This window comes from Vombatus ursinus, unplaced genomic scaffold (assembly GCF_900497805.2).
Source record: "Vombatus ursinus unplaced genomic scaffold, bare-nosed wombat genome assembly UNPS02015096.1, whole genome shotgun sequence".
NCBI lineage: Eukaryota > Metazoa > Chordata > Mammalia > Diprotodontia > Vombatidae > Vombatus > Vombatus ursinus.
Window position 1 is genome coordinate 88,573 of NW_020954874.1, and position 23,058 is coordinate 111,630.

Here is a 23,058-nt window from a genome sequence, read left to right on the forward strand (position 1 = left end):
GGCCAAGACCTGAGGGTGAGATTTTAAAAGGGAACAGTGGTTGTTTTGTTTTGTTTGGTCTTTTTCTAGAAAGAGAAAAGCAAAAAAAAAAAAAAAGTTATTTCTTCAGAGGGTCTTTTTTGTGTGTGTGTCACTTTTTAGTTTGTTCCAAATGAGCGTTCCTTTTCCCAAACGGAAGACTTGATCTCTTAGGGTTCCATCACTTGTCCCATGAAAAGGATTGTTCCTAGAGGAGATAAAAAGAATTGTAGAATTTTAGAACCAAAAGGGACTGTATGGGTCATTTAGTCCAACTTTGTGCTTTAATTGATGAATAAAATAAAGCTTAGAATGAATAACTTGTCTGTTGGCTGATATCTAGTTGATGGCGGAACTGAGAGCAGAGCTCAGACCCTGATTACCAATCTAGCACTCTTCTACTTCATCATAATGCCTCACCTAGTAGGAAGATAAGTGTAACTAAGGATAACTTTCCTTAGATACTCTCTAAGAACAGTGGTGGTCTTTTTGAGTCTGCCTTGTCCAAGGCAGAATGGAACAACCTTCAGAGTGTTGCAGTATTTTTTTAATCCCTCACCTGTGGGATTGTGCCTGACTACAAAGAGGAAGGGCCTGTCCATGATGATCTCCTGGGGAGCCATTCGAGCAGAGACAACAATGGCTGGAAGAGAAAAACAAAAACAAAAACAAACCTCTTAAAGTATAAGAACATAAGAGTTGCAACCATGCCAGATAATTGGTCTGTCTGGCTTATTACTCTGCCTTGATAATAGGACTGAAGAATGGTTTGGGAGAAGGTCTAGGTTTTCCTCCCTCCCAAAAAAACCCAAACCCAATAACCTTGAACAATTAGGTATATTCCCTGAAATACCCTGGCTTCTCTTAACCTATTATTACCTGTGACTTTATCTAAAGACTCTTTTTGAAATTATACGTATTATCAATCTGTACCATGTCTTGGGGTTCATAGGATCATAGATCTAGAGCGAGAAGGTATATTAGAGGTTATCTAGTCCAACTCTTTCATTTTATAGGGGAGAGAACTAAAGGTGATTAAGTGACTTGCCCAGGGTCACACAGGCAGTCAGCATCTGAAGTGGGATTTGAATCCAGGTCTTCTGACCAAAGAACTGTCTTTCTTTTCCTTTTTTTCCTCCACATACTTATTACTCACTGTTTAAAAGCTAGTCTTTTGGAGACTTTTCAATAACCAGGGTCCTACAGGAGTTAGAGAGGTACGAAGTCAGATCCTGGGGAAAGCAGGACCCTCTCTTTTAGACAGAGAAATGTGATTGAATGTGTGAATGAGAGCTGTTTCCTTCCTTGATCAGAGAAGGAACTGATTTGTGAAGAGAGGACTACTTTGACCTGGGAAGTAAGTTTAGTCCACACTGAGATGGACTTGGGAGAGTAGGCCACCCCCTAACTCATCCTAGGGGTACAAGGGATTGGTTAACTGTTTCCTATATCTTGGAGTAAACCTCCTCAGTGCCTGGAGTTTATTTCAAGAACTGCCCCACTTGTCCCTGCCCTCATTTCTGGCTGAGCCAGACTTACCAGTGGTTGAGGATGCCACAGTACCACTCTCATTCACCTCAATCTTCACCTTTTGTAAGGCCTGGGACACATAGAGTATTTCTTGGTCTGAGACAGAAATAGATACAAGGGCCAGTCAGCCCGTTTTCTGGATGATACTTTCCCCTACCCCCTCTTCGTATTCACAGATGATTTAAGTTCCTAGAGGTAGGGAGGAGAACCAAGACAAGGCATAGAGGATTCCTTACCAGAAAGTCTTGTGAAATCTGCTATCCCTGGCCTGAACATGTCCTTCATCCCCAAGTTCTCCAGAGGCCTTTTCAGGTCAACTTCACTCTCCAGAGAAAACCTGCAAAATCAGAGGACTTAGCTCAAGTTCAGGACACACATCATTAGCAGAACCCAAGGTTCTAAGTTGGTACTCTTTCCAAAAGCCTTGTTCTTAATCTATTGTCCTCATTGCCAAGAGATAATATAGAATATAGAACTTGTTGAAAGATTGGAGAGTGAGATATTTATCTGTTTATCCAAGTTAGAGGTAGATTTCTAGTATTGATGAGTCTCTTCACTCAATAAGCATTTTTAAAGCAAGTCACTGTGCTAGGTACTGGGAACATGAGGACAAAAACAAAACAGTCCTTGCCTTCAGGGAACCTATATTTCGCTAGGAGGAAGCAACATGGGGCATATTATATTGTATTAGAGAAGTAAAGGTTAAAGGAGGCAGTGGAGAGATGATAAAAAGTGTTAGAAGAAAAGTTTGAGGTAGGAGAGGGCACTGACAATTATATGAGCTAAATCTTGAAGGGATATAGGTAGTCTGAAAGGGAGAGATGAAGAAGGAATGCATTCCAAATGTAATGGATAGCTTGTAGGAATGCACAGATACTGGAAGGAGATAGACTGCTGAGTTTGGGGAACAACTGGCAGACCTATTTGGTTAGAATAAGAAAGCATGAAGAAGAGCAATGTGAGACAAAGATGGGAAATAGGTGGGAGCCAGATTATGGAAGGGAACCACTGAACATTTTTTATCAGGAAGGTGACACTTTCCTACCAGTGCTTTCGTTATATTATTTTGACATCTGTGTGAAGGATTGAGAATTGAAGTTGGGGAGACAGATTAATTAGGAGACTATGATAATAGTCTTGAAGAAGGGTGATGAAAGCCTTGCTGGTGGGGTGGTATATGTGGGAGATGCTGTGGAGGTAGAATTAGCGTGACTTTGTGACTAGAGTGAGGGAAAGGTAAAAGTCAGAAATCTCCCAAGTTTACAAAGATGGGTCAGGTTTAACACCAAGGTACCTCCACTAGATACCTGTTGGTGCCCTGAACACAAACAAGAGTTTGGAGGAGGGATAACTTTAGAGGAAATGAGAATTAGATCTGGTTTGTATATGTTGAATTTGAGATGCTGATTGGACATCCAAGTAGAAGATGTCTAGCAGGCATTCGGAAAATATAGGACTGGAGTTCTGGAGATGAATTAGGGATAAATATATAGGTCTGGAAATCATGGCCAATGTTTGATCCCTTTTCTTAAATAAGCCAGAAATGTTGGCATTGTTTTACCCAGTCTGGTTGGGAGTCAAGGGCAAATTCTTGTGAAAGGACATCTCAGAAAAAAAATTTCGTTTGTAGATTTTGTTTTCTAGAGTCAGTCATGAAGAGAGCTCAAGCAGGGAGGCTTTTGAGCTCTTCAGTTCTCACCAGGACATGACTGATTGCCACAATTTTTGTTTTTTAAAAAAAAGAAGGAAAAAAAGAAAAGCACAAAAAAGTCCGTCAGCTATTGAAATCATCTGAAAAAGTGGGACAGACACAGGGAGAGGTTTCCCTGGAGTTCTGAAATTACCTAACATCAGCCTTAATCACCCCCTCTTCCCTCTTTAGAAGGATTTTTATAAATTTGCTTTATTAACTGAGGCTTTACCTAAGAACTATAGGTTAGGTTTACTAATTTGATAGAAAAGATGATGTTTCTCACACACACACACACACACACACACACACACACACACACATACTCACACACCCTTTTCTTTTAAAATTTTCAAGAGTTGGAAAAATATTAAAAAAAAAATTTGATGGCCCAGACTTACCCCACCCTCAGTCTCCCACTACAGATTTCTCTTTTCTTGTGACTGGCTCTTACTTTGGGCGTTAGGGGGCAAGAAACCAGAGGCAGGCTCCAATAGCCTCTTTTCTCTCTACACCTCACCAAAAGCAAAGGGGAGGAACTGTTTTTAATCCATTCCAGACCACCAGAAATTTTTATTGGAGTCTCAGAGCCTGGGGAAGCACTAGTAGATTAGGAAGTCACGAGATAATCCTGAATTTATATCGGGGACAGGGAGCATTTACCAAGAACTGATACAGATGGTAAACATGTGAGGGGCCAAAGTTGGTAGGACTTACTTGGGCAGAACCAGGAGACGGGGCAGTTTGGTCATATTGCCCTTCCATTGACTGATGAGCTGGGCGTCTAAGATGCTGGTGAGGGCAGAGAGGGGTACCTCTTTTTCATAGGGAGCAGCAATGAACATACTGAGGGTGTCACCATGATAGGGCAGTTCCACAATGTCATAGTAGTGCCCACTGGGGGTCAAGAACTCAGCTAGAAAGAAAAAGAAAATTACATGGGAAAAAGGTCTACTGATGATGAAAATAGTCATTACAACTCAACCCCACCCTAGGGGAGAATCTCTCCACTTTTCCCATTCTTAAAATTTCTCATATACATTCCTGGAATTCACTTTTAAGTTTCTTTCATTTTCCATTCCCTTCCTTCCTCCTATTCTTTTGTCTATCACAAGGGTGTCTTAGTACCATCACATATCTTTAGATTTCAGCACTCTCTTAGCCTTTTTATTTTTCCCTCCCTTCCTACCTCCCCACCTAATTATAACCTGAGAATTTACTCTTTAAGTACTATCTATCCAGGCTTTCCCATCCTCCACCACCATTGCAGCAAGATTTTCTGGGTGCAAAAAAACTCTTTTTGAGCTAGAGAGAGAGTGGAGAAAGCTCTGATTGAGAACTCAGAACTTCTGAGTTTGTCAGATTAGATCCCAATTCTGAATAATGGAATTATTCAGTCCTGGAGGAAAAAAGAGGAGCACTTGCACTTACTGCAACTGAACTTGTTGGTCTGGGCCATCATGAGCACGGAGGCAGTACTTCCATCAGATTTGTGGAAGAGGCGATGGTGGATGCCCTTGGTTGGAAAAGGTAGCTTCCACTGGCCTTTGAAGTAGAGTGCATTGACCAACACCATTTTGGTCAACTGGTCCACAGCTCCCTCTCCCAGCAGGTTGCTGATCATGCCTAAGTGGAAAGGCAAGAGAAAATTTGATAGTCAGGAGGCTAAGATTTCATTTCTCTGTATTTATTGTTCCTCCCCAGTCTTAGGTTCTCTGCTGGATGTATTTGGAGAGGCACCAGAACTACAGAAACTCAGAGTTGGAAGGCCTCTCAGAGGTTATCCAGGCTAACCTATACCTATCCAAGGATCCTCTTTATAACTTCCTCCACAAGTGGTCTTCCAGGCTTTTGTTGAACACTGCTAGTGAAGTCATTACCTCTTGCACAAATGATGACATTTTTGGCAAGCTCTAATAATTAGCAAGTTTTACTTTTCAATAAACCTAATAAAATTCATACAATTCTACTCATCGTTCCTCCTGTCATTCTATTCTCTGGGGCCAAGTAGTACAGATCTAATCTATCTTCTACATTTGAAGACAGTTTTCATTTTCCTCCTGTATCTTTTCTTCTCCAGGAACATCCCGAGTTCCTTCAGTGGATCCTCATATGGCATGATGTTGAGGCCTTTTGCCATTCTTTTCACCTTCGTTTGGACACGGATCTTCAAATTCTTTCCTCAGATTGGCCCCCTGAACTGAATATGATACCTCAGATATAGTCTTATCAAGGTAGAGTACAAGAGAACCATCACCTCCCTCATTTTGAATATCTTGATTAAAAATATTTTTAAAAAGTACTCTGTTTTAGTTTGCCAGAAACAATTTTACTTAATATAAAATTAATCTGTGCCTAAACCATCATAGGCTGCATGAAGTCTATTTAGAGGGATATTTCAGAAGAGTAGTCTAAGGCCATCCTGGAAACAGCCAGGCAATATAGAAAAAAGATATCTGTGCAAACTCCTTAGTCAAGATCTGTAGCCTTTTTCACCCTCTAGACATAGCAATTAAGACTTAATTTTACTTCTTTATAGCCTCTATTAGACATTCTATAAGATCTTGATCTTCTACAAGGCTTGTTTTTTGTCACCAATTCTTCCTTACCTGGCCCCAGTGTTTGGTATAATATGATTGAGAAAAGGGGAAAATTAGTGTTAATTGGTGCAGTTGCAGTATAAAAATTTGGTTGAAAATTTATCTTTACTAAACCAACAGTAACACTATATTTCAGTATTATTGTACCTACCTCATCCAAACAAGCATATAAAATGGAGAAACCAGGCCAAGACAAAGTTTAACTAATTGGCTCAGTGAATAGAAGAGTGGCCTTGGAGTCAAAGAAACCTGATTTTAGATTCTGCCAGACACACTAGCTGTGTGACCCTGTCCAAGTTCTCTGATTGCTTTTGGTCTTGATTTTCTTATCTGTGAAATATGGATAATGATAGTACTTACTTTATAAGCTTCTAATGAGTGTCAGGTGCTTTATTAATTTTTGTGCTATATAATTGCTAGCTATTAAAATAAAGAGAAGAGCAGCATACCTGTTGGATCTTTTTTTTTCTTTTGTTATCTTACAAGTTGATTCATTCCAAGTAACTAAGTGCTGTAATGATCAACCTATTCTTGTTATTGTGTGTGTGTGTTTGTGTGTGTGTGTGTGGGTTGACCATGAATGAAAGTTTACTTTGCCACTAAAGTAGCCTTCAAAGCGGGCATACGGGGAACTACTGAAAGACTTTTGTAACCAAATTACTGTTAATACCAAACTGCTGAAAGCTAGTCTTCAACACTTAGTTAATGTATTCCGGTCTAAATGAACCTTTGCTTCTAAGACAGCTTGAGGCAAAAAGTAGCAAGAGACCGTGCTTGGAACTTCTCCTGTGTCCAGAGTCTAGAGTTACAGTGTGCCTGTCATCTCCAGGGCAAATTCCAATGAATGCCTTTCTGGAAGGAATTGTAAAAGGTTTAACTGAAGATGTGAGCTGTATTGCCATATTAGGGAAGCCAGCTGCATTTACTGTTATGAACTTTATCTTTATTTATTGTTATGAACTTTATCTTTATTTATTGTTATGAACCTTCTTACCTTGCTGGCTATAAATGAATTCTTTAAGGAAGTACTTATTAAGTATCCATTGAGTGTGCAAAATTTCTATAAAGTGTTATGAATAAATTGTTATCCTTGGTGACCATATACATTCTTTCTTGGTATTGGTGATCTGAGAATGGGAGAATATTACTAACTACAGGATCTAAAATCAGGATAGAAAATTATCTTTTTCAAAACATGTTGCTTCTCAGTGCTTTCATTGCTCTAAGACTACAGCTCTCTTATACAACTTAACTAGACCTGACTAGTACTTGAGCATCCTTTCTATTTAGGAGATGTTAGTAAGTTTTAATTGGATACTTCTGGATAAAGCCAACCCTTCAATTTCAGTCTGAAATGTACATAAAGACCTAGAAAGAGGCCACTAGAAAAACCATTTTTTTTTTTTTTTTTGAGAAGAGCCTGTCGAATCAGTTCTAGGTGATTTGGGGTATGCTCTACGTGATTTCTACACTAGGCAAACCACATGAATACTATCCTTTCCTCACTGAGTGAATAAATGCAATGGGTTGAGAAACTCTAATGAGATAGAGCAATGCTCTGAGATTCTGGATTTTTTGGATGACCAACTATGGGGCCATATGTAGTGATTTCACTCATCAAGGTTAGCTGGACAGTTCAAAGATCAAGAATGTTTACTGATCTCCGACCATGAAGTTATGTGTGGACATTGTCAGGCTAAGAGTGCAGTACAGTGCAGCCACTCACATGCTTATGGCCCCATGAAGGGAGTGTGGGCCCTGACTCAGGAACCCTGGAAAGGATGCATTATGGGACTGAGTAGTCTTTTGTGATATGTGAGAGCTCAAACTCCTCCCAGGGTATCCTAGCATAAATAAGAGCTCCTGCCAGGTATTTGGTATAGAATAGGGAATTAGGTGGACTTCCTGACCTTTACAACCAGTATGCAGTATGCAGAAAATTTTGAGATGAGGATATAATTGTAATATTTGATAATATTTGTTGGGCTCAACAAATACACTTTCCAAATGAAGTTAATAGCTATATTGGAAGAATGAGTTTTGGATTTAGAATATTTATTCTATAATAGCTATGGCTAAGGCAATCAGACTAGCTACTTGCCAACTGACCAGTAGAATAAAGTTCTACTTGCCTTTAAATTTGGAACACTTATATCCCAGATAGCATTGTTAATCTGCATTCCTTTCTGGCTACTGCTTGGCTAATAAATAGAGAATGAAGTATGTTAAAACACTAGGTTTTATCTCTACTCACATTGTTTTCTGTAGCCTATTTCAAGGTGGAACTAGTTGGCATACTATTATATATCAGTTGGCATACTATTATAGCATTGAGAAAAGTCTTTGTTGTATTACTGTCATGCTGAATTTGAACAAAACAAAACAAAACACAGAGAACACAATTTGGACAACTAAAGTATGTGTTTTGTTATTGATTAGCATGTTCAAAATTGAGACCCTAGAATTAGTAAATTTAGGATATGCTTCAAATTATACATATTAAAAACCTTCTTTTTAGTTTCTCTAGGAATATTAAGAAATGATATTTCTCTAGCTAGCCTATCCCCTTTCCAGACTTTTCCCTTTAGCAAAGTAGAAAAAACAAAAGCTAGACTTTCCTAGGAAATGGAAAAAGGATGATAATCAAATTTAATTTTTGTCTTTCTCTCCACTTGATGTGCTTGTCTCAATGATCCACCTAAGGACAGTGTTCTCTTTTTCATTCAAGGTTAAGATACTGACCTCAGGAATCAAGGTTAAGACATTGACTTCTTTTCAATATTTAAGGGGAGTGGTCTAGGTTGGAACTGAGTGGTGACTATTCTGAAATGTTAACTCCAAACTTGATTTTAATATGTGATTTTTTCCTTGTTCAAGATTTCTATATATGTTACTTCAGATCATTTTGGGGCAGAGAGTCATGTCTATACCATTTTGGATATCCCTTTTTCTAAACTAGAAATGACTTGGATAGAGATTAATGTTAAATTAAATAAAAATTATTTCCAGCAGATTTGACTTTAAACTGCAGAGTACATTCTGAGTATTATTTTTTTCTTTGAAAAATGCTGTTCCTCTTATGATGTAGTTTCAAATTACATTAGCCTTTTTGTTTGTCAGACTAGATTGCAATTGTCTGTCTGGGAGTCTGAAGTGGATCAATTTATCCTCCACCTCTGTCTTCTACTATGTAATCTTTTATCTTCAGCATTACAAAAAATAGTGAGAAAAGCTCTCAAACCCATCATACAGTCTTCTGCCCTTGTAAAGATCAGGCTGTTTCATAAGGGTCACTGCTGTTGGGTAGACCTCACGACTATTGCCTTGTATGCTGTTTTGTGTTTTGTCATACTTAATTCTGATTTCTATTTCATTCATTTGTTCATTCATTCATCCAGCAAGCTTTCATTAAGCACCTACTTTATGTTCTGCACTGGGGCTATAAAGGACTACCCCAGACACCATTTTGTAGCTGTTCTTAGAGTCAGTGCATGAGGAGACAAAGTTTTAAATAAGATTTCTACTTTTCCTGGTCTTCTTACCTTTTGTGTGCTTCTGTACCCAGTCATTCACAATGAACCGGGCCCTTTCCCCCTCAGTGAAGTCCACCTGCTTGACCATGCTCCGGAATACTTTGAAGAAGTAGGGCATAAAGCCCTGGACAAGTTCCAAATCACGCTGGATGAAGATGGCATTGGCTGTACTGAATTCGTCTTTGTTCCAAGGTGCCATGAGCTCCTTGTAGAGCTTTCGGAGACCAGGGGCCAGACCTTTCTCTAGACAGTGGCAGGAAAGAGGAGACACATCAAGCTTATAGAATCAGAGGTTCCTTAGGATGGTTGGATCCTGCCACAGACAGAATGACCTCCAACCCATTTCAGATCAAGCATCTCTCTTCTCATACATCTCCACAGAAGGAGATTTCATACCCTCCCTTAATCCCTTCTCCATCACTATTCCTGCCTCACTTCATCAGATAACCTCTGGGGGTTCTTTTTTTTTTTTTCTGCTTGTGTTTGGAAGCCCCAAACTTGCCCTGAGACTGATCAAAGTTTAAGTTCTGGTGGATGTTGTCAGAGAAACCAGCTGTAGTCCCTGTATCTTAGCAACACATGAGTTTATCCTGGCCACCTGCTGTGTGAGCCTTCCCTCAGTCTAGGTGAATAATATTATATAATAGCATCCAGGGTACCTTATACATTGCCTGATTCAGCCAGATCATTTTATTGATGAGAAAACAGAAATTTAGAGACATTAAGTCACTTGCTCAAGGACACACAAGTCACCCCCTTTCCCTCCCATTCCCTCCCAGGAAGGTCTCTCACCTTCAATGCTGTATTCCATTGCAGCTTGGATCTGCTCCCTGGTGTTCCCTCCACTTGTCACTTGCAGCATAGCCAGCACTGAGGCTACTCCATAGGGTGAGAAGACCACATTGCCATCCCCAGAGGTTTGGACCACTTCCCGAAATACCTTCATCCCAAAGTCTGTGACCATTTGGGCTACCTGGGGGTTGTGTTGAGGCAAAGAATCCCCTACACCAAGTATGAGGACCAAGGAGAGGCAGGCAAAGGCCCCGGAGAACAGCATCCTAGAAAGGGAAAAGACAAGATGAAAAATGTAATGAACTCTCTGGAGAGGGAGAAGAGACTTGACAGAATTATAGATCCCTGAGGCCAGAGATGGGGGAAAGGAAAAGTGTCTTTCCTTTGTTTCTAACATAAGGGCAGAGAGGAGGGTGATGCCTGAGCCATCTGAGAAATTCAAGGGTTGGACACCTAGGCACTTCTGACTCTGACTGATTCTTGATCCCTTCTAAGGTCCGAAATTGTTCCTAGTTCTACTGTTCTTGGTGGGCCTTGATTTTTTGAGAAACTTGGAGAAGGGCTTCTGCTCCCAACACTTCTTCCCTCTGTTCTGTATACCCAGAGAATAAATTACAGGAGTATCTTTTTTGTAGTGAATTTCACTTTCTCAAAGTAACTTTCATGAGAAGTTGGGGAAAAAGACTTTTTTTTCCTTCTTTTTGGCCAAGAGAGAAAACAAACATTCGAGGGAAGTGGTAGGGAACTCAGGAGGTGGGACGCAGAAAAGATTGGCTCATATGGTTCAGTGCCCGGCTCCCTGCTCCTGATTCTGGCCTTTCTTCCCCATCAGTACTGCCCAGGTCATTCTACTGGATGGCGTTATCTGCTCCTCAGCCCATGAAGCTAAGGGGGGAAGCAGCTAATGGTTTTGGTGCCTGGGACAAGGAGACAGGGAGGGCAGTTTCTACTCTGGCTTAAAAAAGAGAAAGGGAAGGACACGGACTCTCCCTTACCTGAAAGTTTTCAAAAATCTCTTAGAGGAATTGGTGGTGGCTGCTGTTGTTGACTCCCTCAACTTCTTGTCCAGCTGTGGGGGTGGAAGCCTGTGAAGAACAGGAGCTGGAGTGAAGCTCTGAGTGGAGCAGTTGTTCAGGAGATGCGGCTGCTCTCCTCGACTTGTGGACTCTTCCCTTTATAACCCCTCCAGGCAGGAAGTCTGATGAACTCATCCAAGGGCCTCCCCACCCACTTTCCAAAGGTTCTGGAAATCTGCCCAGGCACCAAGAGGCACTTCCCCACTCCAGACTGAGGGGGAGTGTGTGCGTGTGTGTGTGTGTGCGTGCGTGTGTGTGTGTGTGCATGTGTGTGTGCGTGCGCGTGCGTGTGCGTGCGTGCACGTACGTGCGTGTGTGTGCATGCGTGCGAGTTTGTGTGCTTATGGGCACGTGTGTGTCTCAGTCTATGTGTAAATTCATGTGTTTGTGAGGCTGTAAGGAGGAAATGCTCTCTCTAGCTTAATAGAATGCCACCTCCCAGACCCAAACCCCACATTTTGTCTCTTCTTTTCAGTCCTCTCTTCTTTGGCCCCATGCCACTCTGCCCTCGGCAGTTCAGCTGGTTAGAGATGCCTGGCATTCTTGGTGACCTTACTCAGTATCCAGTATCCACTTCAGCCTTTTTTGCTTTTCCCAAGTCGGAGAGGGCTGGCGGTGAAGTTGCAAAAGAAGGGTCATTGGACTATAGATTTAGCGTTGGAAGGTCATTTGGTCCAACTCCCTCATTTTACAGATGACGAAATGGGATCAGAGAGACTTGCCCTGCACAGGGGAAATAAGTGGTAGAGAGCTGAGAAATGATTATAGTTCTTCTAACTCCAAATCCTAAAGGCTTTCCACTATAATTGGAGGCCCTGATATATTCCAGCTACTCTCCCCCTCAATCAGCCTTCAGGGAAGGCTTTCATCCTTTGTACTTGTGGGCAGCTAGGTGATGCAGTGTATAGAATGCCAGGCCTGGAGTCAGGAAGACTTGAGTTCAAATCCAGTCTCAGACACTTACTCGCTATATGACATTGGGCAAGTCACTTAACTCTGCCTCAGTTTCCTTATCTGTAAATTGAACTGGAGAAAGGAATGGTAAACCACTCTAGAATCTTTGCTGAGAAAACCCCAGATAAGGTCACAAAGAGTCAGACATGACTAAACAACACTTGTGTCTTAAAGGTATCCCCACTGTCAGAGGGCTTGTAGGATGCCATATAGTCAGATGGTCATCAACATTTTCTTAGGGCAGGGATGGAGAACCTGTGGCCTCCAGGCCACATGTCTTCTAGGAGGCCCTCTAAGTCCTCAAGCGTGGCCCTTTGACTGAATCCAAACTTCACAGAACAAATACCCTTAATAAAAGGATTTGTTCTGTAAAACTTAGACTCAGTCAAAAGGCTGTACCCAAGGACCTAGAAGGCCACATGTGGCCTCAAGACCCTACTCCTATTTAGGGCAATGGTTTCTGAAACCTTGGAAGTCTCTGAAAGCCTTTCATGGGGTCCTTTATGTCAAAATAATTTTCATAATGCTAATATATCATTTGTTTATTTAAATACTCCTACCTTTTCCAACTACATATCTGTGTGAGACCAGATTTCGTTCATATACTTCAACTAAAGCAATATAACACAATAAGTTGAGTACAGAAGCAGATGTGAGAATCTAGCTGTCTCTTGTTAAGCCAGACATGACAGAACTTTGTAAAAATATGTAAAACAATGCCACTTTATCTCACTGATTTTTTTTGGGGGAAATATTTTTCATAAAAATGTCATTTATGTTAATATGTAACATGTTTATTATTATTCAAAATGAATTAATAAATATTTTTAAAAGTTAATTAGTTTTAGTTTCTTATATGGTACATATTGATAGATATGTCATAACTCACATAAACAAAAGCTTTTTGGGGTCCTCAAGCATTTTTAAGAGTCTATAGGAGTACTTAAACCAAAAGATCCGAGAACCACTGTTTTAGGGAAGTAGTGCTGGTAGCAGCTTTCCCACTAACCTCTGCTACTCTCTCTTTTGCTCGTCTGTCTGCTCATCTGCCAGTCCTTGATGATGCAGGGCTGACTCCTCTGCCCTCCAGGGGCCCATTCTCAGAAAGCTGGTATGTTCAGACTTTGGTGGGGCCCTTTCAGGCTTGGTCTTGTGTCAGCAGCTGTGTCTGGCTAGGACTTGAGGTGTGCCATTTAGGGAGGTAAAGTCTTAAAAGTTTCTAGCTACATAGTACCCCTGGTATCACCTCTAGGCATGATAGGCCTGGTCATGGTAGTGGTTCATTATGAGTAGAGATTGTTTCATTCTTTGTAATTGTATCCCTAGCACCTAGCACATAGTAGGAGATGGATAAATTCTTGTTGATTGATTTTGACTCTGAGTAGATGTTTATTACCACTATAAACAAGGTGTAGGAGCCCAGACCTCTAGGAATATAATAATAGTATGTTATTATCTATAAGAGTATATTTAGAATATAATAGTATAGTATATAACATAATAAATAATAGTAACTTATATAATATGTAAGTATAATATTTATATAACAATAGAATTAGAATATATTGATATAATAATATATTAACATAATAAAAATAATACACATGTTTTAAAACATTTAGGGGCAGTTAGGTGGTACAGTAGACAGAATGCTAAGCCTGGAATCAAGAAGATGAGTTCAAATCTGGCCTCAGACACTTACTAGCTGTGTGATCCTGGGCAAGTCAGTTAACCTCTGCCTGCTTCAGTTTTGTCAACTGTAAAACAGATAATCGCACCTATCTCTCTGGATTGTTATAAGGATTAAATGAGATAATATTTGTAAAGCACAGTGCCTGACACATAGTAGGCACTTAATAAAATGCTTGTTTCCTTCAACAGAAAATTTAGATAAGACACAGTCCCTGGTTTTTAAAAGATGAAAATAGGTAGGCAGGCTTGACAAGGAAGGCTATCTGAGGAAAGGCATGACAGGAGTAAGATCTCAGAGTGTACTGGAGACAAGGGGGGTTCAGTTTGACCGAAGCATGGAGGAGAATAAAATGAGATAAAGACTGGAAAGAGAATGGCAACAACTCCACAGAACTCTGGCCTTCTTCTTCTTGACCCCTTGCTGTGGTGTCACTCTCACAAAGAAGTAGGAAGCCCAGAAAGTTTGCGCGTTATATGGGAAGGAGTAGGAATTGAGGCCAAAGGGAGGTGCTTGGCTGAGGGCCCATGGCTGGGGTCACTGACTTTGCCTTTTCCTGCCTAGTGACAGGAGACAGTAGAGGTCCCCCAGAATCCTCCCCTATTCTTCTCTGTGGCCCTGATGCATTCTCTTCCCTTTCCCCATAGCAGAAACCTTTCCGTAAATCACTGGACTATCTGGAGATATGGGACCTTTGTTACTCATCACAGCCTCTCATTGGTCCCCAGTAGGGAACACTTCAACATCCCTTCTCAGAAGTTAGGCCCTGACTCAAGGGTCTGTGTCACTGATTTCTCCCCTTTCAGCTGTATAGAAAATGGCCTCTTAAGCCCTCTCACCTCAGCAAGGGGTCAGTGGGAGGGGAAAGAAAAAGATCCACTTGTTGAAATCTTGGTGTTTCAGAGTACAGGAGATAAGAGGGTGGGTTACAGAGACTAGCTTTCTGGGGAACTTCCAGATTCAGCCTACCAGGAAAAGTCTCCATTAGGCCTCTCAGAAGGTGATATGTAATGGTGCCACCAACTGGTCTCATCTCAGTGCTGAGTCTGACTCTCTAGGATCCCTTCCCTCCCCCTACCCATTAAGCAGGGGCCAGTGAATAAGCACTCATCTTCTCTATCTCCAGCTGTCCTTTCACTTTCAGCCCTCAAGTTCCCCTTATGTTCCTTCTGAACTTTTCCTCTTTCCTATTTCTTCTTGTTATTTTCCTGCTCCTCCTCCCTCTCTTTCTAGATGGCCTTATATTGCTGTATACAAGTGTCTGATTCTCCCCATTTGTGGCCCACTCTGACCACTAGCCTCCCTTTCCAGCTTTCTCCCTCTTTCTAGTGAGATTCTTTTCCCTCTAATCACTTTCTCCTAACTCTCACTTCAGTCTGAATCCCATTCTCTCTCATCTCCTCTTCCTATAATTCCTCCACCTCCCTTTTACAGTCAAAATGTAAAAGCATTCCAGCCCTTGGGAGGGGGAAGGGAGGGAGATGAGAGATCTGAGACCTCCAGCCTGTTACATAGCTTCTGAAGAATGTTGGGAAAGACCTCCAGATTTCCAGTGATTTCACTTCACTCGACAAGGGGTGGGGGAGGAGGGTGCGCTAACAACTCAGTGCATCTATTTTTGGCCTTGGTTACTCTCCAAACTACACATCACCCAAAATAGACCCTGTTGTGGTTTTTCTTTTCCTCTGTTCAGAGGAAGGGAAGAAAAGCTTTCTTTTTGGCCTTAGTTCCTTCCATTCAACCTCATGGGCCTAGGTCACCTCTGCAAAGGGAAGATCCAACAGTAGCCTCCCCATGACCCCCACCTGAGTGACGTTTTTCCTGCCTTATTTCTTTGTCCTTAACACCTTCCCTGAACACTTTTAGGAAGCTTCTCCTTTCACTTCAACTCCTGCAATAGAGTCTGCACCATGATGTAGCACTTGATAATAGACTGTCGTGTTTCTTTGATAATTAGCATTGCAGACTCATCGGAGATTTGAGCTGGAGGGGACCTAAAAGATCATCTCAAAGAGCTTGGATGGAAAATTCTCTGCTCTTCTCTGACACTCCTGGTGCCCTTGATTTTCCTTTTATTAGATTATAAATTCTTTGAAAGCAAGATCTGTGTCCTCTATCTCTGTATCCTTAGCAGCTAGCAGAGGAAACTGAAGCTTGCCTGAGGCCATGCCGATAGTGAGTGGCAGAACTGGTACTCAAGCCCAGGCTCCCTGACTCCAGCCCAGTTATCTTTGTACCATTCACATTGGCATTTTCACAAGACCCATCAGGTTGCTAAGAAATACTGGTTGAAAGTATGGCTGGAAGGAAGAGAGAGAAGATATTCCCAACCCACCCTTTTGCAGAGGTGGAAGGACCACAAGTGTTATATGTTGTACATATTTTTGATGAATTGATCAATTTTGTTCATTTTTTCTTTTTGTCTTTAAAAAATATTGTTTATTATATGGTATGGCTCTTTGGAAAGGTTAGGGAAAGGAATACTATGGTGATGTTAAAAAAAAAAGACATGGGGCAGCTAGGTGGCGCAGTGGATAGAGCACTGGCTCTGAAGTCAGGAGGACCTGAGTTCTAATCCAACCTCAGACCAAGCACTTGACACTAACTGTATGACCCTGGGCAAGTCACTTAACCCCAATTGCCTAAAAAAAAACAAACATAAATGAAAGCCTATTTTAAAGAGCAAAATAAAAAATTGGTTAAATAAAATTGAGTTCTTCTCCCACCCTCCACTAATATACTGTATACTCCCCCAGCTTATCCTATCATCCTGCTCTCCCCTCTGTTCTTATTCTCCTTTCCCTTTTCTGCAGTCCTCGTTTGTCAACTCTGCTTCTGTTATGATGAATTCCCATTTTTGTTATGTTTGTAGTTACAACTATGATTTTTATCCAGAGAATGTAATCTTCAGAAACTCCTGCTAGTCAGATATCTTAAACCAAGGTATAGAAATGTTCAATGGTACATCCAAGGTCATTGGTAGCCATACACTTAGACTGTAAGTTCCTTGAAGAAATAGGGGTGGGGAGTGGGGAGAGAGACTGTGTCTAATACATAGTCCTCCAACTGAGTGTAAGGACTTGAGGGCAGAGGTCTTTTTCATTTTTATCTTTGTATCCCCAGTGCCTAAGGCAGTGTTATATATTAGGTCCTTGATAAATGCTTGTTGATTGATTATATTTCTCTTAGATCCCCCTCAACATTTATCACTACCACCATCAGGGTGGTAAATCCTGTGTGATGGATATTTTTAATAGAAAAGTCCTAGGGAGTTGCCTGAGATAAATAGAGCTTAAGTGACTTGCCCAGGGTCACATATCTTGTTAGTGTCAGAGGTGGGATTTGAACCCAAGTCTTCCAGACTCCAAACTCCTATCATTATGATAGGCTGCCTCTTTAAGCAGAAATTAAATGTCAATAAGTAATCCTTTTAGGGGTAGCTAGGTGGTGCAGTGGATAGAACTCCAGCCTTGGAGTCAGGAGGACCTGAGTTCAAATCCAGCCTCAGACCAAATACTTGACACTTACTAGCTGGGTGACCCTGGGCAAGTCACTTAACCCTGATTGCCAAGTAAAAAATAAATAAATAATCCTCTTAAGGCACAGGTCTAAGCATGCCTATGCTTACCTTGCTCAAAAATTTTGTTGGTTCTCTATTACGTCTGGGATAAAGTATATACCCATACTTCTCATACTCAGCATTTAAGGCTTTCTACAGGCTGTCTCCAAGCTACTTTTCCATCCTTACTTCATGTTATTTTCCTTCATACAGTTCATATTACACTGAAACTGAATGTTCCCTGAACTTGGTGCTTTCTGAACACACACACACATACACACACACACACACACACACACTACGACACTATGTCTACATTGCATTGTATTCTCATCTTTGTCAGAATTTTTATCTTCCATAAAGGAAGACTCTTTTCAGATAAGGGAATATCTTCTCCTAGAAGTCCTCTTCTCCTAATTGTTAGTGTTTTTATTGTTTTCTTCCTATTCAGCTTACCAGTGTGGAGTGGTAGAGGGCTGGCTTTGGCAGGGAGAATGACATTAGTCTTTTCCCTTGACACATACTAGCTATAAGATTAGGGTAAGTCACAACTTCTCAATGTTGTAGGTAACTATCTAAACACAATATGTAAGTTGTAGATGAGTTGCATCTATATCAGCAAAGGGAATTTCCACCCTGGGAGTTTACCACACTGATGAAATTATAGCTCTAGTTCAAAATATTTATTTGTGTATCTGTTGTCAGAGAGGCCTGAGTTCATTTCTGGCTGTGTGAACCAAGGTTGTTGTGAGGATCAAATGAGATAATATATGAAAAACCCTTTGCCAGCCTTAGACCTCTATATAAATGCTAGCTGCTATTATTATTGTTATTGTTACTATTATTGTAACCCCCCAACTCCTGGAAAGCATTTTGGTTTTGTCTTTGTAACCCTAGCACCCAGCACATGCCTTAAGAAATCCCTAAGCAGTAAAATGTAGACCTTTCAGTTTAGTTTTGCAGAAAGAGATACAGAGGCAGAGAACTGGATTCTGAACACTTTTCTAGGTCTAAGTTTTCTCAATCTGTCTCCTCCTTCTAAAAACCTCAAGCCTTCTAAAAACCTCTAAAAACACATATATGCTGCTTCTTTGTATGGATGGTAACTTAGGCCTTATTTTTTAGAAGAGAGAGGAGGGAGAAGTAAGTGCAAGTAGAAATATTTGGCCCTCGTATTCTAGCTGGCCACAGAGAGGAAATCTTTCTGCGAGAAAGGACTGTGTTGTCCCAGCACTGTGGGACAAAGTCTGGGAGTGCAGTACTTGAGAGACTTTTAGGGACCTCTGACATTATTTAGGCTTCCTCACCTCCTCCAGTCTCTCTTACTATTAGTTGGTTATCTATCTATTTAACACTGTATGTGGCACATAGTCAATGCTTAATAAATCCTTGTTTGTCCATCCATCCATTCATCTTACTCTGACTTTTTCATCGCTTCTAGAACAAATTGCTTATCTTCTGCACATAGAAATGGCTCCTGAATCTAATTTTTTAACCATCCAGGACATTTCTTAATTTTTGTCCCCAAACACCTTGGCTGCCAAGTGAACCCTAGATCTCTGTTATGGTCAAGTATTTTTTGATTATTTAATTCCAAAAGAATTGTGGTCCCTGCCCTCTAGGACCTTGCATGAAATAAGATTAACACCCAAGAAGCAATAAGATGTTCTTATAAGATAGTCTATAATCAAACCTCAGACTGTGGCTTTGGTGTTGTAACCACATCGATGCCAGACAGTGATGCCAGACCTGATCCACTTTAGCCTTATTGAAGCTCAGAACTCCTGAACTACTAGCTTCAGCCCCTCTCCCTCCTGACCCCCTCCCTCCCATGCCAGGGTGGGCTGGATGGCTTTCTTGGGAAGGTCATTTAATAAGAGACAATTAATAAAATTAAACAAAACTTTGTTCATCACCTAACTAGGCTTTCAGAGACACAGAACATAGTTGCCATCCTTGTAGAATTTATAATCTAGTAGAATCCTAAATTCATCTGCCTTCCTCTCCCTCCCTGGCTCTGAAGCAGTCCATTTTTGTCACCTCTTCGTGCTTCTGTTTTGCCCTTTTTGGCTCCCCCAAGCCAGTTCATTGAAATACCGTATTCTCATTTCAGTCCAGAACCTAGATCTAGGGCTTAGGTCTGGCCTAATTATATTACTGAGATCCCACTGAGTTGGATAGATGGACACATGGGCCCTGAGACCAGAGTCAGTGGGGGACGTGTGAGGTAGCTGCAAGTCAGTCCTTGGATCCAAACACCAGAGGGTGAGCTAGCACAAATGGAATTTTCCGGTGGGGGTAAGAGACTATACAGATTTGCTGACCGTCTTCCCCTTCCCATATAAGAAAAATTCCCTCAGTAGCTGTGCTTTCCCCCCTTAGTCTGTCTTGGGAAGGCTGCTGTCATTAGTCAGACTCTGCTCATTTTGATAAGCAGCCCTGGAGGCCAAGCAGCCAGAGGAGCTGACTGTACTGTGGTGGTGAGGGGACAGGGAGTAGAAGGGACCTCAAACTGACTGTGTCCACATTCCATTGCCTTCCATAAGGGAAGGAGATACTTTAGTTAACTGCTCACTCTCCCCCTTGGCTTCCTAGAGCTTCGACCTCATGCTTCTCAGTCAGTCAGTGAATATGTTTGATGTGATATGGTGCTGGATATTGTAGGAGACACAGAAGAAATGTAAACTGTAAACCTTGCCCTCGAGAAGCTTGCAGTTTATTTGTTCTTTGCAAATAGCCCATTACCACCAACTCCAGACTCGATGGGAAGAATTTCTGGATGTCCATCAGACTCAGCCTCTCCGGCTTCCACATAACCCTGAGTTCACTTCCTTCTCTAAAGTATAATGGCTTCCACTGACTCCATGATCCCTTGTATTGTCTTCTCTGGTCCCTCCCCTTGTTTCTTAGCATTTTCCCCAAGCCTGACCAATACCCATACTCCTCTCCCTCATGTACATCATTCCCAATTTTCTCCAGAGTCTACCTCTTTCAGGAAGCTGCCCTGAGACAGCTAGGTAGTATTATGGATAGAATTCTGGGCCTGGAGTCAGGAAGACCTGAGTTCAGATCCAACTTCAGACCCTTACTAGCTGTATGACCCTGTGCAAGTCACTTAATCTCTGTTTACCTGTTTCCTCAACTGTAAAAGAGGATCATAATAGCACCTACCTCCCAGAGTCGTGGTGAAGATCAAATAAGATAGTATTTGTAATGTGTCTGGCACATAATAGGTGCTTAATAAATGCTTGTTTCCTTTCTAACTAGATAATGTGGGTAGAAGAGACCCCATCAACCATTTAACGGCAGAATGGTACAGTGAAAAGACTGCTGGATTTGAAGACAAAGGACCTGCATTTGAAACCCACTTCTGACTCATATTACTTGTGTGTCCTTGGGTAAGTTACTTAACCTTGCTCAGTCTCAGTTATCTTATGTGTCAAATGAGGGACTTAGAATGGATGGCCTCCAAGGTGATTTCTAGCTCCAAATCTATGATCCTCTGACACTCCTTCCTTTACACCAATAGTACTGTTGGGGTTGGGATCTGGGCCCCAGATGGGAAAATCTCTGGACTTTCCCACATGGCTAAATCTCTGGTGTTCGTCTGAGGCTATAATCCCATCAACTGGCCTTTTCACTGTAGCTACACCCAATCTCTCCTCCATTGTTTTACCTCCCTATGTATGGCCCCCGGCCATTTCCCACCCTTAATCCTAGCTAGACTCCATTCTCCCTTGGCCACGAGGTCCAGGTCCCAGGAGTTCTGTTCACCCCAGCTTACTTACTGGCCACTCCTAGATCCCTCCCATAGTCTTTCTGTATATAAGGTCCCTCTTGTCTCCATTAAGAGGCTTAGATTCTTATTATCTAGCAAAAAATGATGCGGTTTAGGGGTCCAGGGGTGCTGGGACCCCAAAATCACAACATGCGGGTCCTGCCCAAAAGAATTCTACCCAAGCCTTCTTTCAGCCAAAGACAAGGTTTATTAGAACATCTATCATATTGGGCAGACTCTTAAGGAGTCTGAACATGAGTAAGCAGTGGCTCGATTATGAGAACCTAAGCAGTGGCTAGATTTTAGGAATCTAAGCTGTGGCTAGATTATAAGAATCTAAGCCTTTTAATGGAGACAAGATGGACCTTATATACAGAAAGACTATGGGAGGGATCTAGGAGTGGCCAGTAAATAAGCTGGGGTGAACAGAACTCCTGGGACCTGGACCTCATGGCCAAGGGAGAATGGAGTCTAGCTAGGATTAAGGGTGGGAAATGGCCAGGGGCCTTAGGGAAATAAGACAATGGAGGGGAGATAGGGTGTAGCCACAATGAAAAGGCCAGTTGATGGGATTATAGCCTCATGCTACTGCCAGAGATTTAGCCATGTGGGAAAGTCCAGGGTTTTTCCTCTCTGGGGCCCAGATTCCAACCCCATCAATACCACTAAAGATTATTGTTCCACCTGTAATCTGTGTTTAACATAATTTATTTATTTTAGACATAAATACTAAAATTTAAATACACAATAAGAAAGGAAAAAGAAACATTATAAACTTAAATGTTAAATCTTAAATAGAAAATAAGAAAAGGGAAGAAAAAGCATTGCCATGTGTACAGCAGAATGTAAGAGGATTCAAAATATACAACAATAAATTTCCATTTCAAGAAAGCCTATATATAATAAATACTACTTACTGTGTTTAGAACTGTCTATCTTTGAGACCTTGTAAATTTTCTTTTGTTCTCTGCTGTGCACTTTTTACTTTGTTCTTTTTTTCCCCTCTGCCCCAGGAAGGCTATAATTAAGTGGAGATGTGCACACACACATACATATACACATACATGCACATATATGCGCACACAAGCATACATACATATAATGTACATATACACACAAAGATATATATGCACATACACATACATACGTATACTTACATACACCTACATATACTTGGATATCTATAACTCTGCTTATATATAGATACTCATATGCATGTGAAGAGGTCTAGAGGTTTGGGGTGCTCAGAACCCCAAGATTGCGACGTGGGCCCTGCCTGAATGAATTCAACTCAAATCTTCTTCCAGCCAGAGAAAAAGTTTATTAGAGATAAATCATATAGGCCAGTCTCTTAAGAAATCTGAATATTAGTATTGCCCATAGGGGCTAGCAGGCATGAGAGAGTCTCAGCATTTGGATAGGGGCCAGGGTGGATCTTATATCCAAAGTAACTTTGGGTGGCCAGAGGAGGGGCCTGGGAAAAGGGTCCAGATGAGAATTCCAATTGGAAGGTCTGAGAAATTGAATAGACAATGGGAATAGATAATGAGAGGGACTGGAAGGAAGAAGTTTGAAAGGCATCTGCATAAGATCAAAAGGTGGGGCCAGGGCTTTCAAAGGGAGATAAGGGGAGTCGATAAGGAACCTGAGACCAGACTAAAAAAAGTTTAAGGGTTTTCTGGAGTTTGTAAACAAATGGGAGCCAAATTCCTTTTGGTGAAAAGGGGCAAAGGTCTTGGCTTCTGAAACTGAATGATGGGCCCTTACCCCTCACATGCATTCATATGCATCTATGTAAGACTGTACTATTCTTATTTGTCCTCTGTTTCTCTGAGGGT

The 23,058-nt window shown here is 41.3% G+C and overlaps 1 protein-coding gene and 1 long non-coding RNA gene across 3 annotated transcripts in view; one reads left to right on the plus strand and one right to left on the minus strand.

Moving 5' to 3' along the window:
* The window catches only part of LOC114031176, a 79,395-nt gene that overhangs the window by 46,090 nt on the left and 10,247 nt on the right, over window positions 1-23,058 (plus strand). For both annotated transcript variants that reach the window (XR_003567709.1, XR_003567708.1), the window contains exons 2-3: window positions 5,319-5,472; window positions 20,710-20,840. This is a non-coding gene — a long non-coding RNA (uncharacterized LOC114031176). The remainder of the gene's footprint in view (window positions 1-5,318; window positions 5,473-20,709; window positions 20,841-23,058) is intronic.
* Window positions 7-11,347, minus strand: LOC114031174 (plasminogen activator inhibitor 1-like). Its single transcript, XM_027846186.1, has 9 exons — window positions 11,159-11,347; window positions 10,164-10,429; window positions 9,381-9,614; window positions 4,670-4,864; window positions 3,956-4,154; window positions 1,785-1,885; window positions 1,558-1,644; window positions 578-661; window positions 7-226 (listed from the first exon to the last, which is right to left on the minus strand). Exons 2-9 carry the CDS (start codon window positions 10,426-10,428, stop codon window positions 189-191), a joined length of 1,203 nt encoding a protein of 400 aa, XP_027701987.1. The 5' UTR covers window position 10,429; window positions 11,159-11,347; the 3' UTR covers window positions 7-188.

Coding starts and splice junctions, on each gene's coding strand:
- LOC114031174 (XM_027846186.1), bottom strand. CDS start 10,428: ATGCTGTTCTCCGGGGCCTTTGCCTGCCTCTCCTTGGTCCTCATACTT. Junction 4,865..9,380: donor GGTACAGAAGCACACAAAAG/GTAAGAAGACCA, acceptor CTTTCCACTTAG/GCATGATCAGCAACCTGCTG. Junction 1,886..3,955: donor CGTCTCCTGGTTCTGCCCAA/GTAAGTCCTACC, acceptor CTGATTTTGCAG/GTTTTCTCTGGAGAGTGAAG.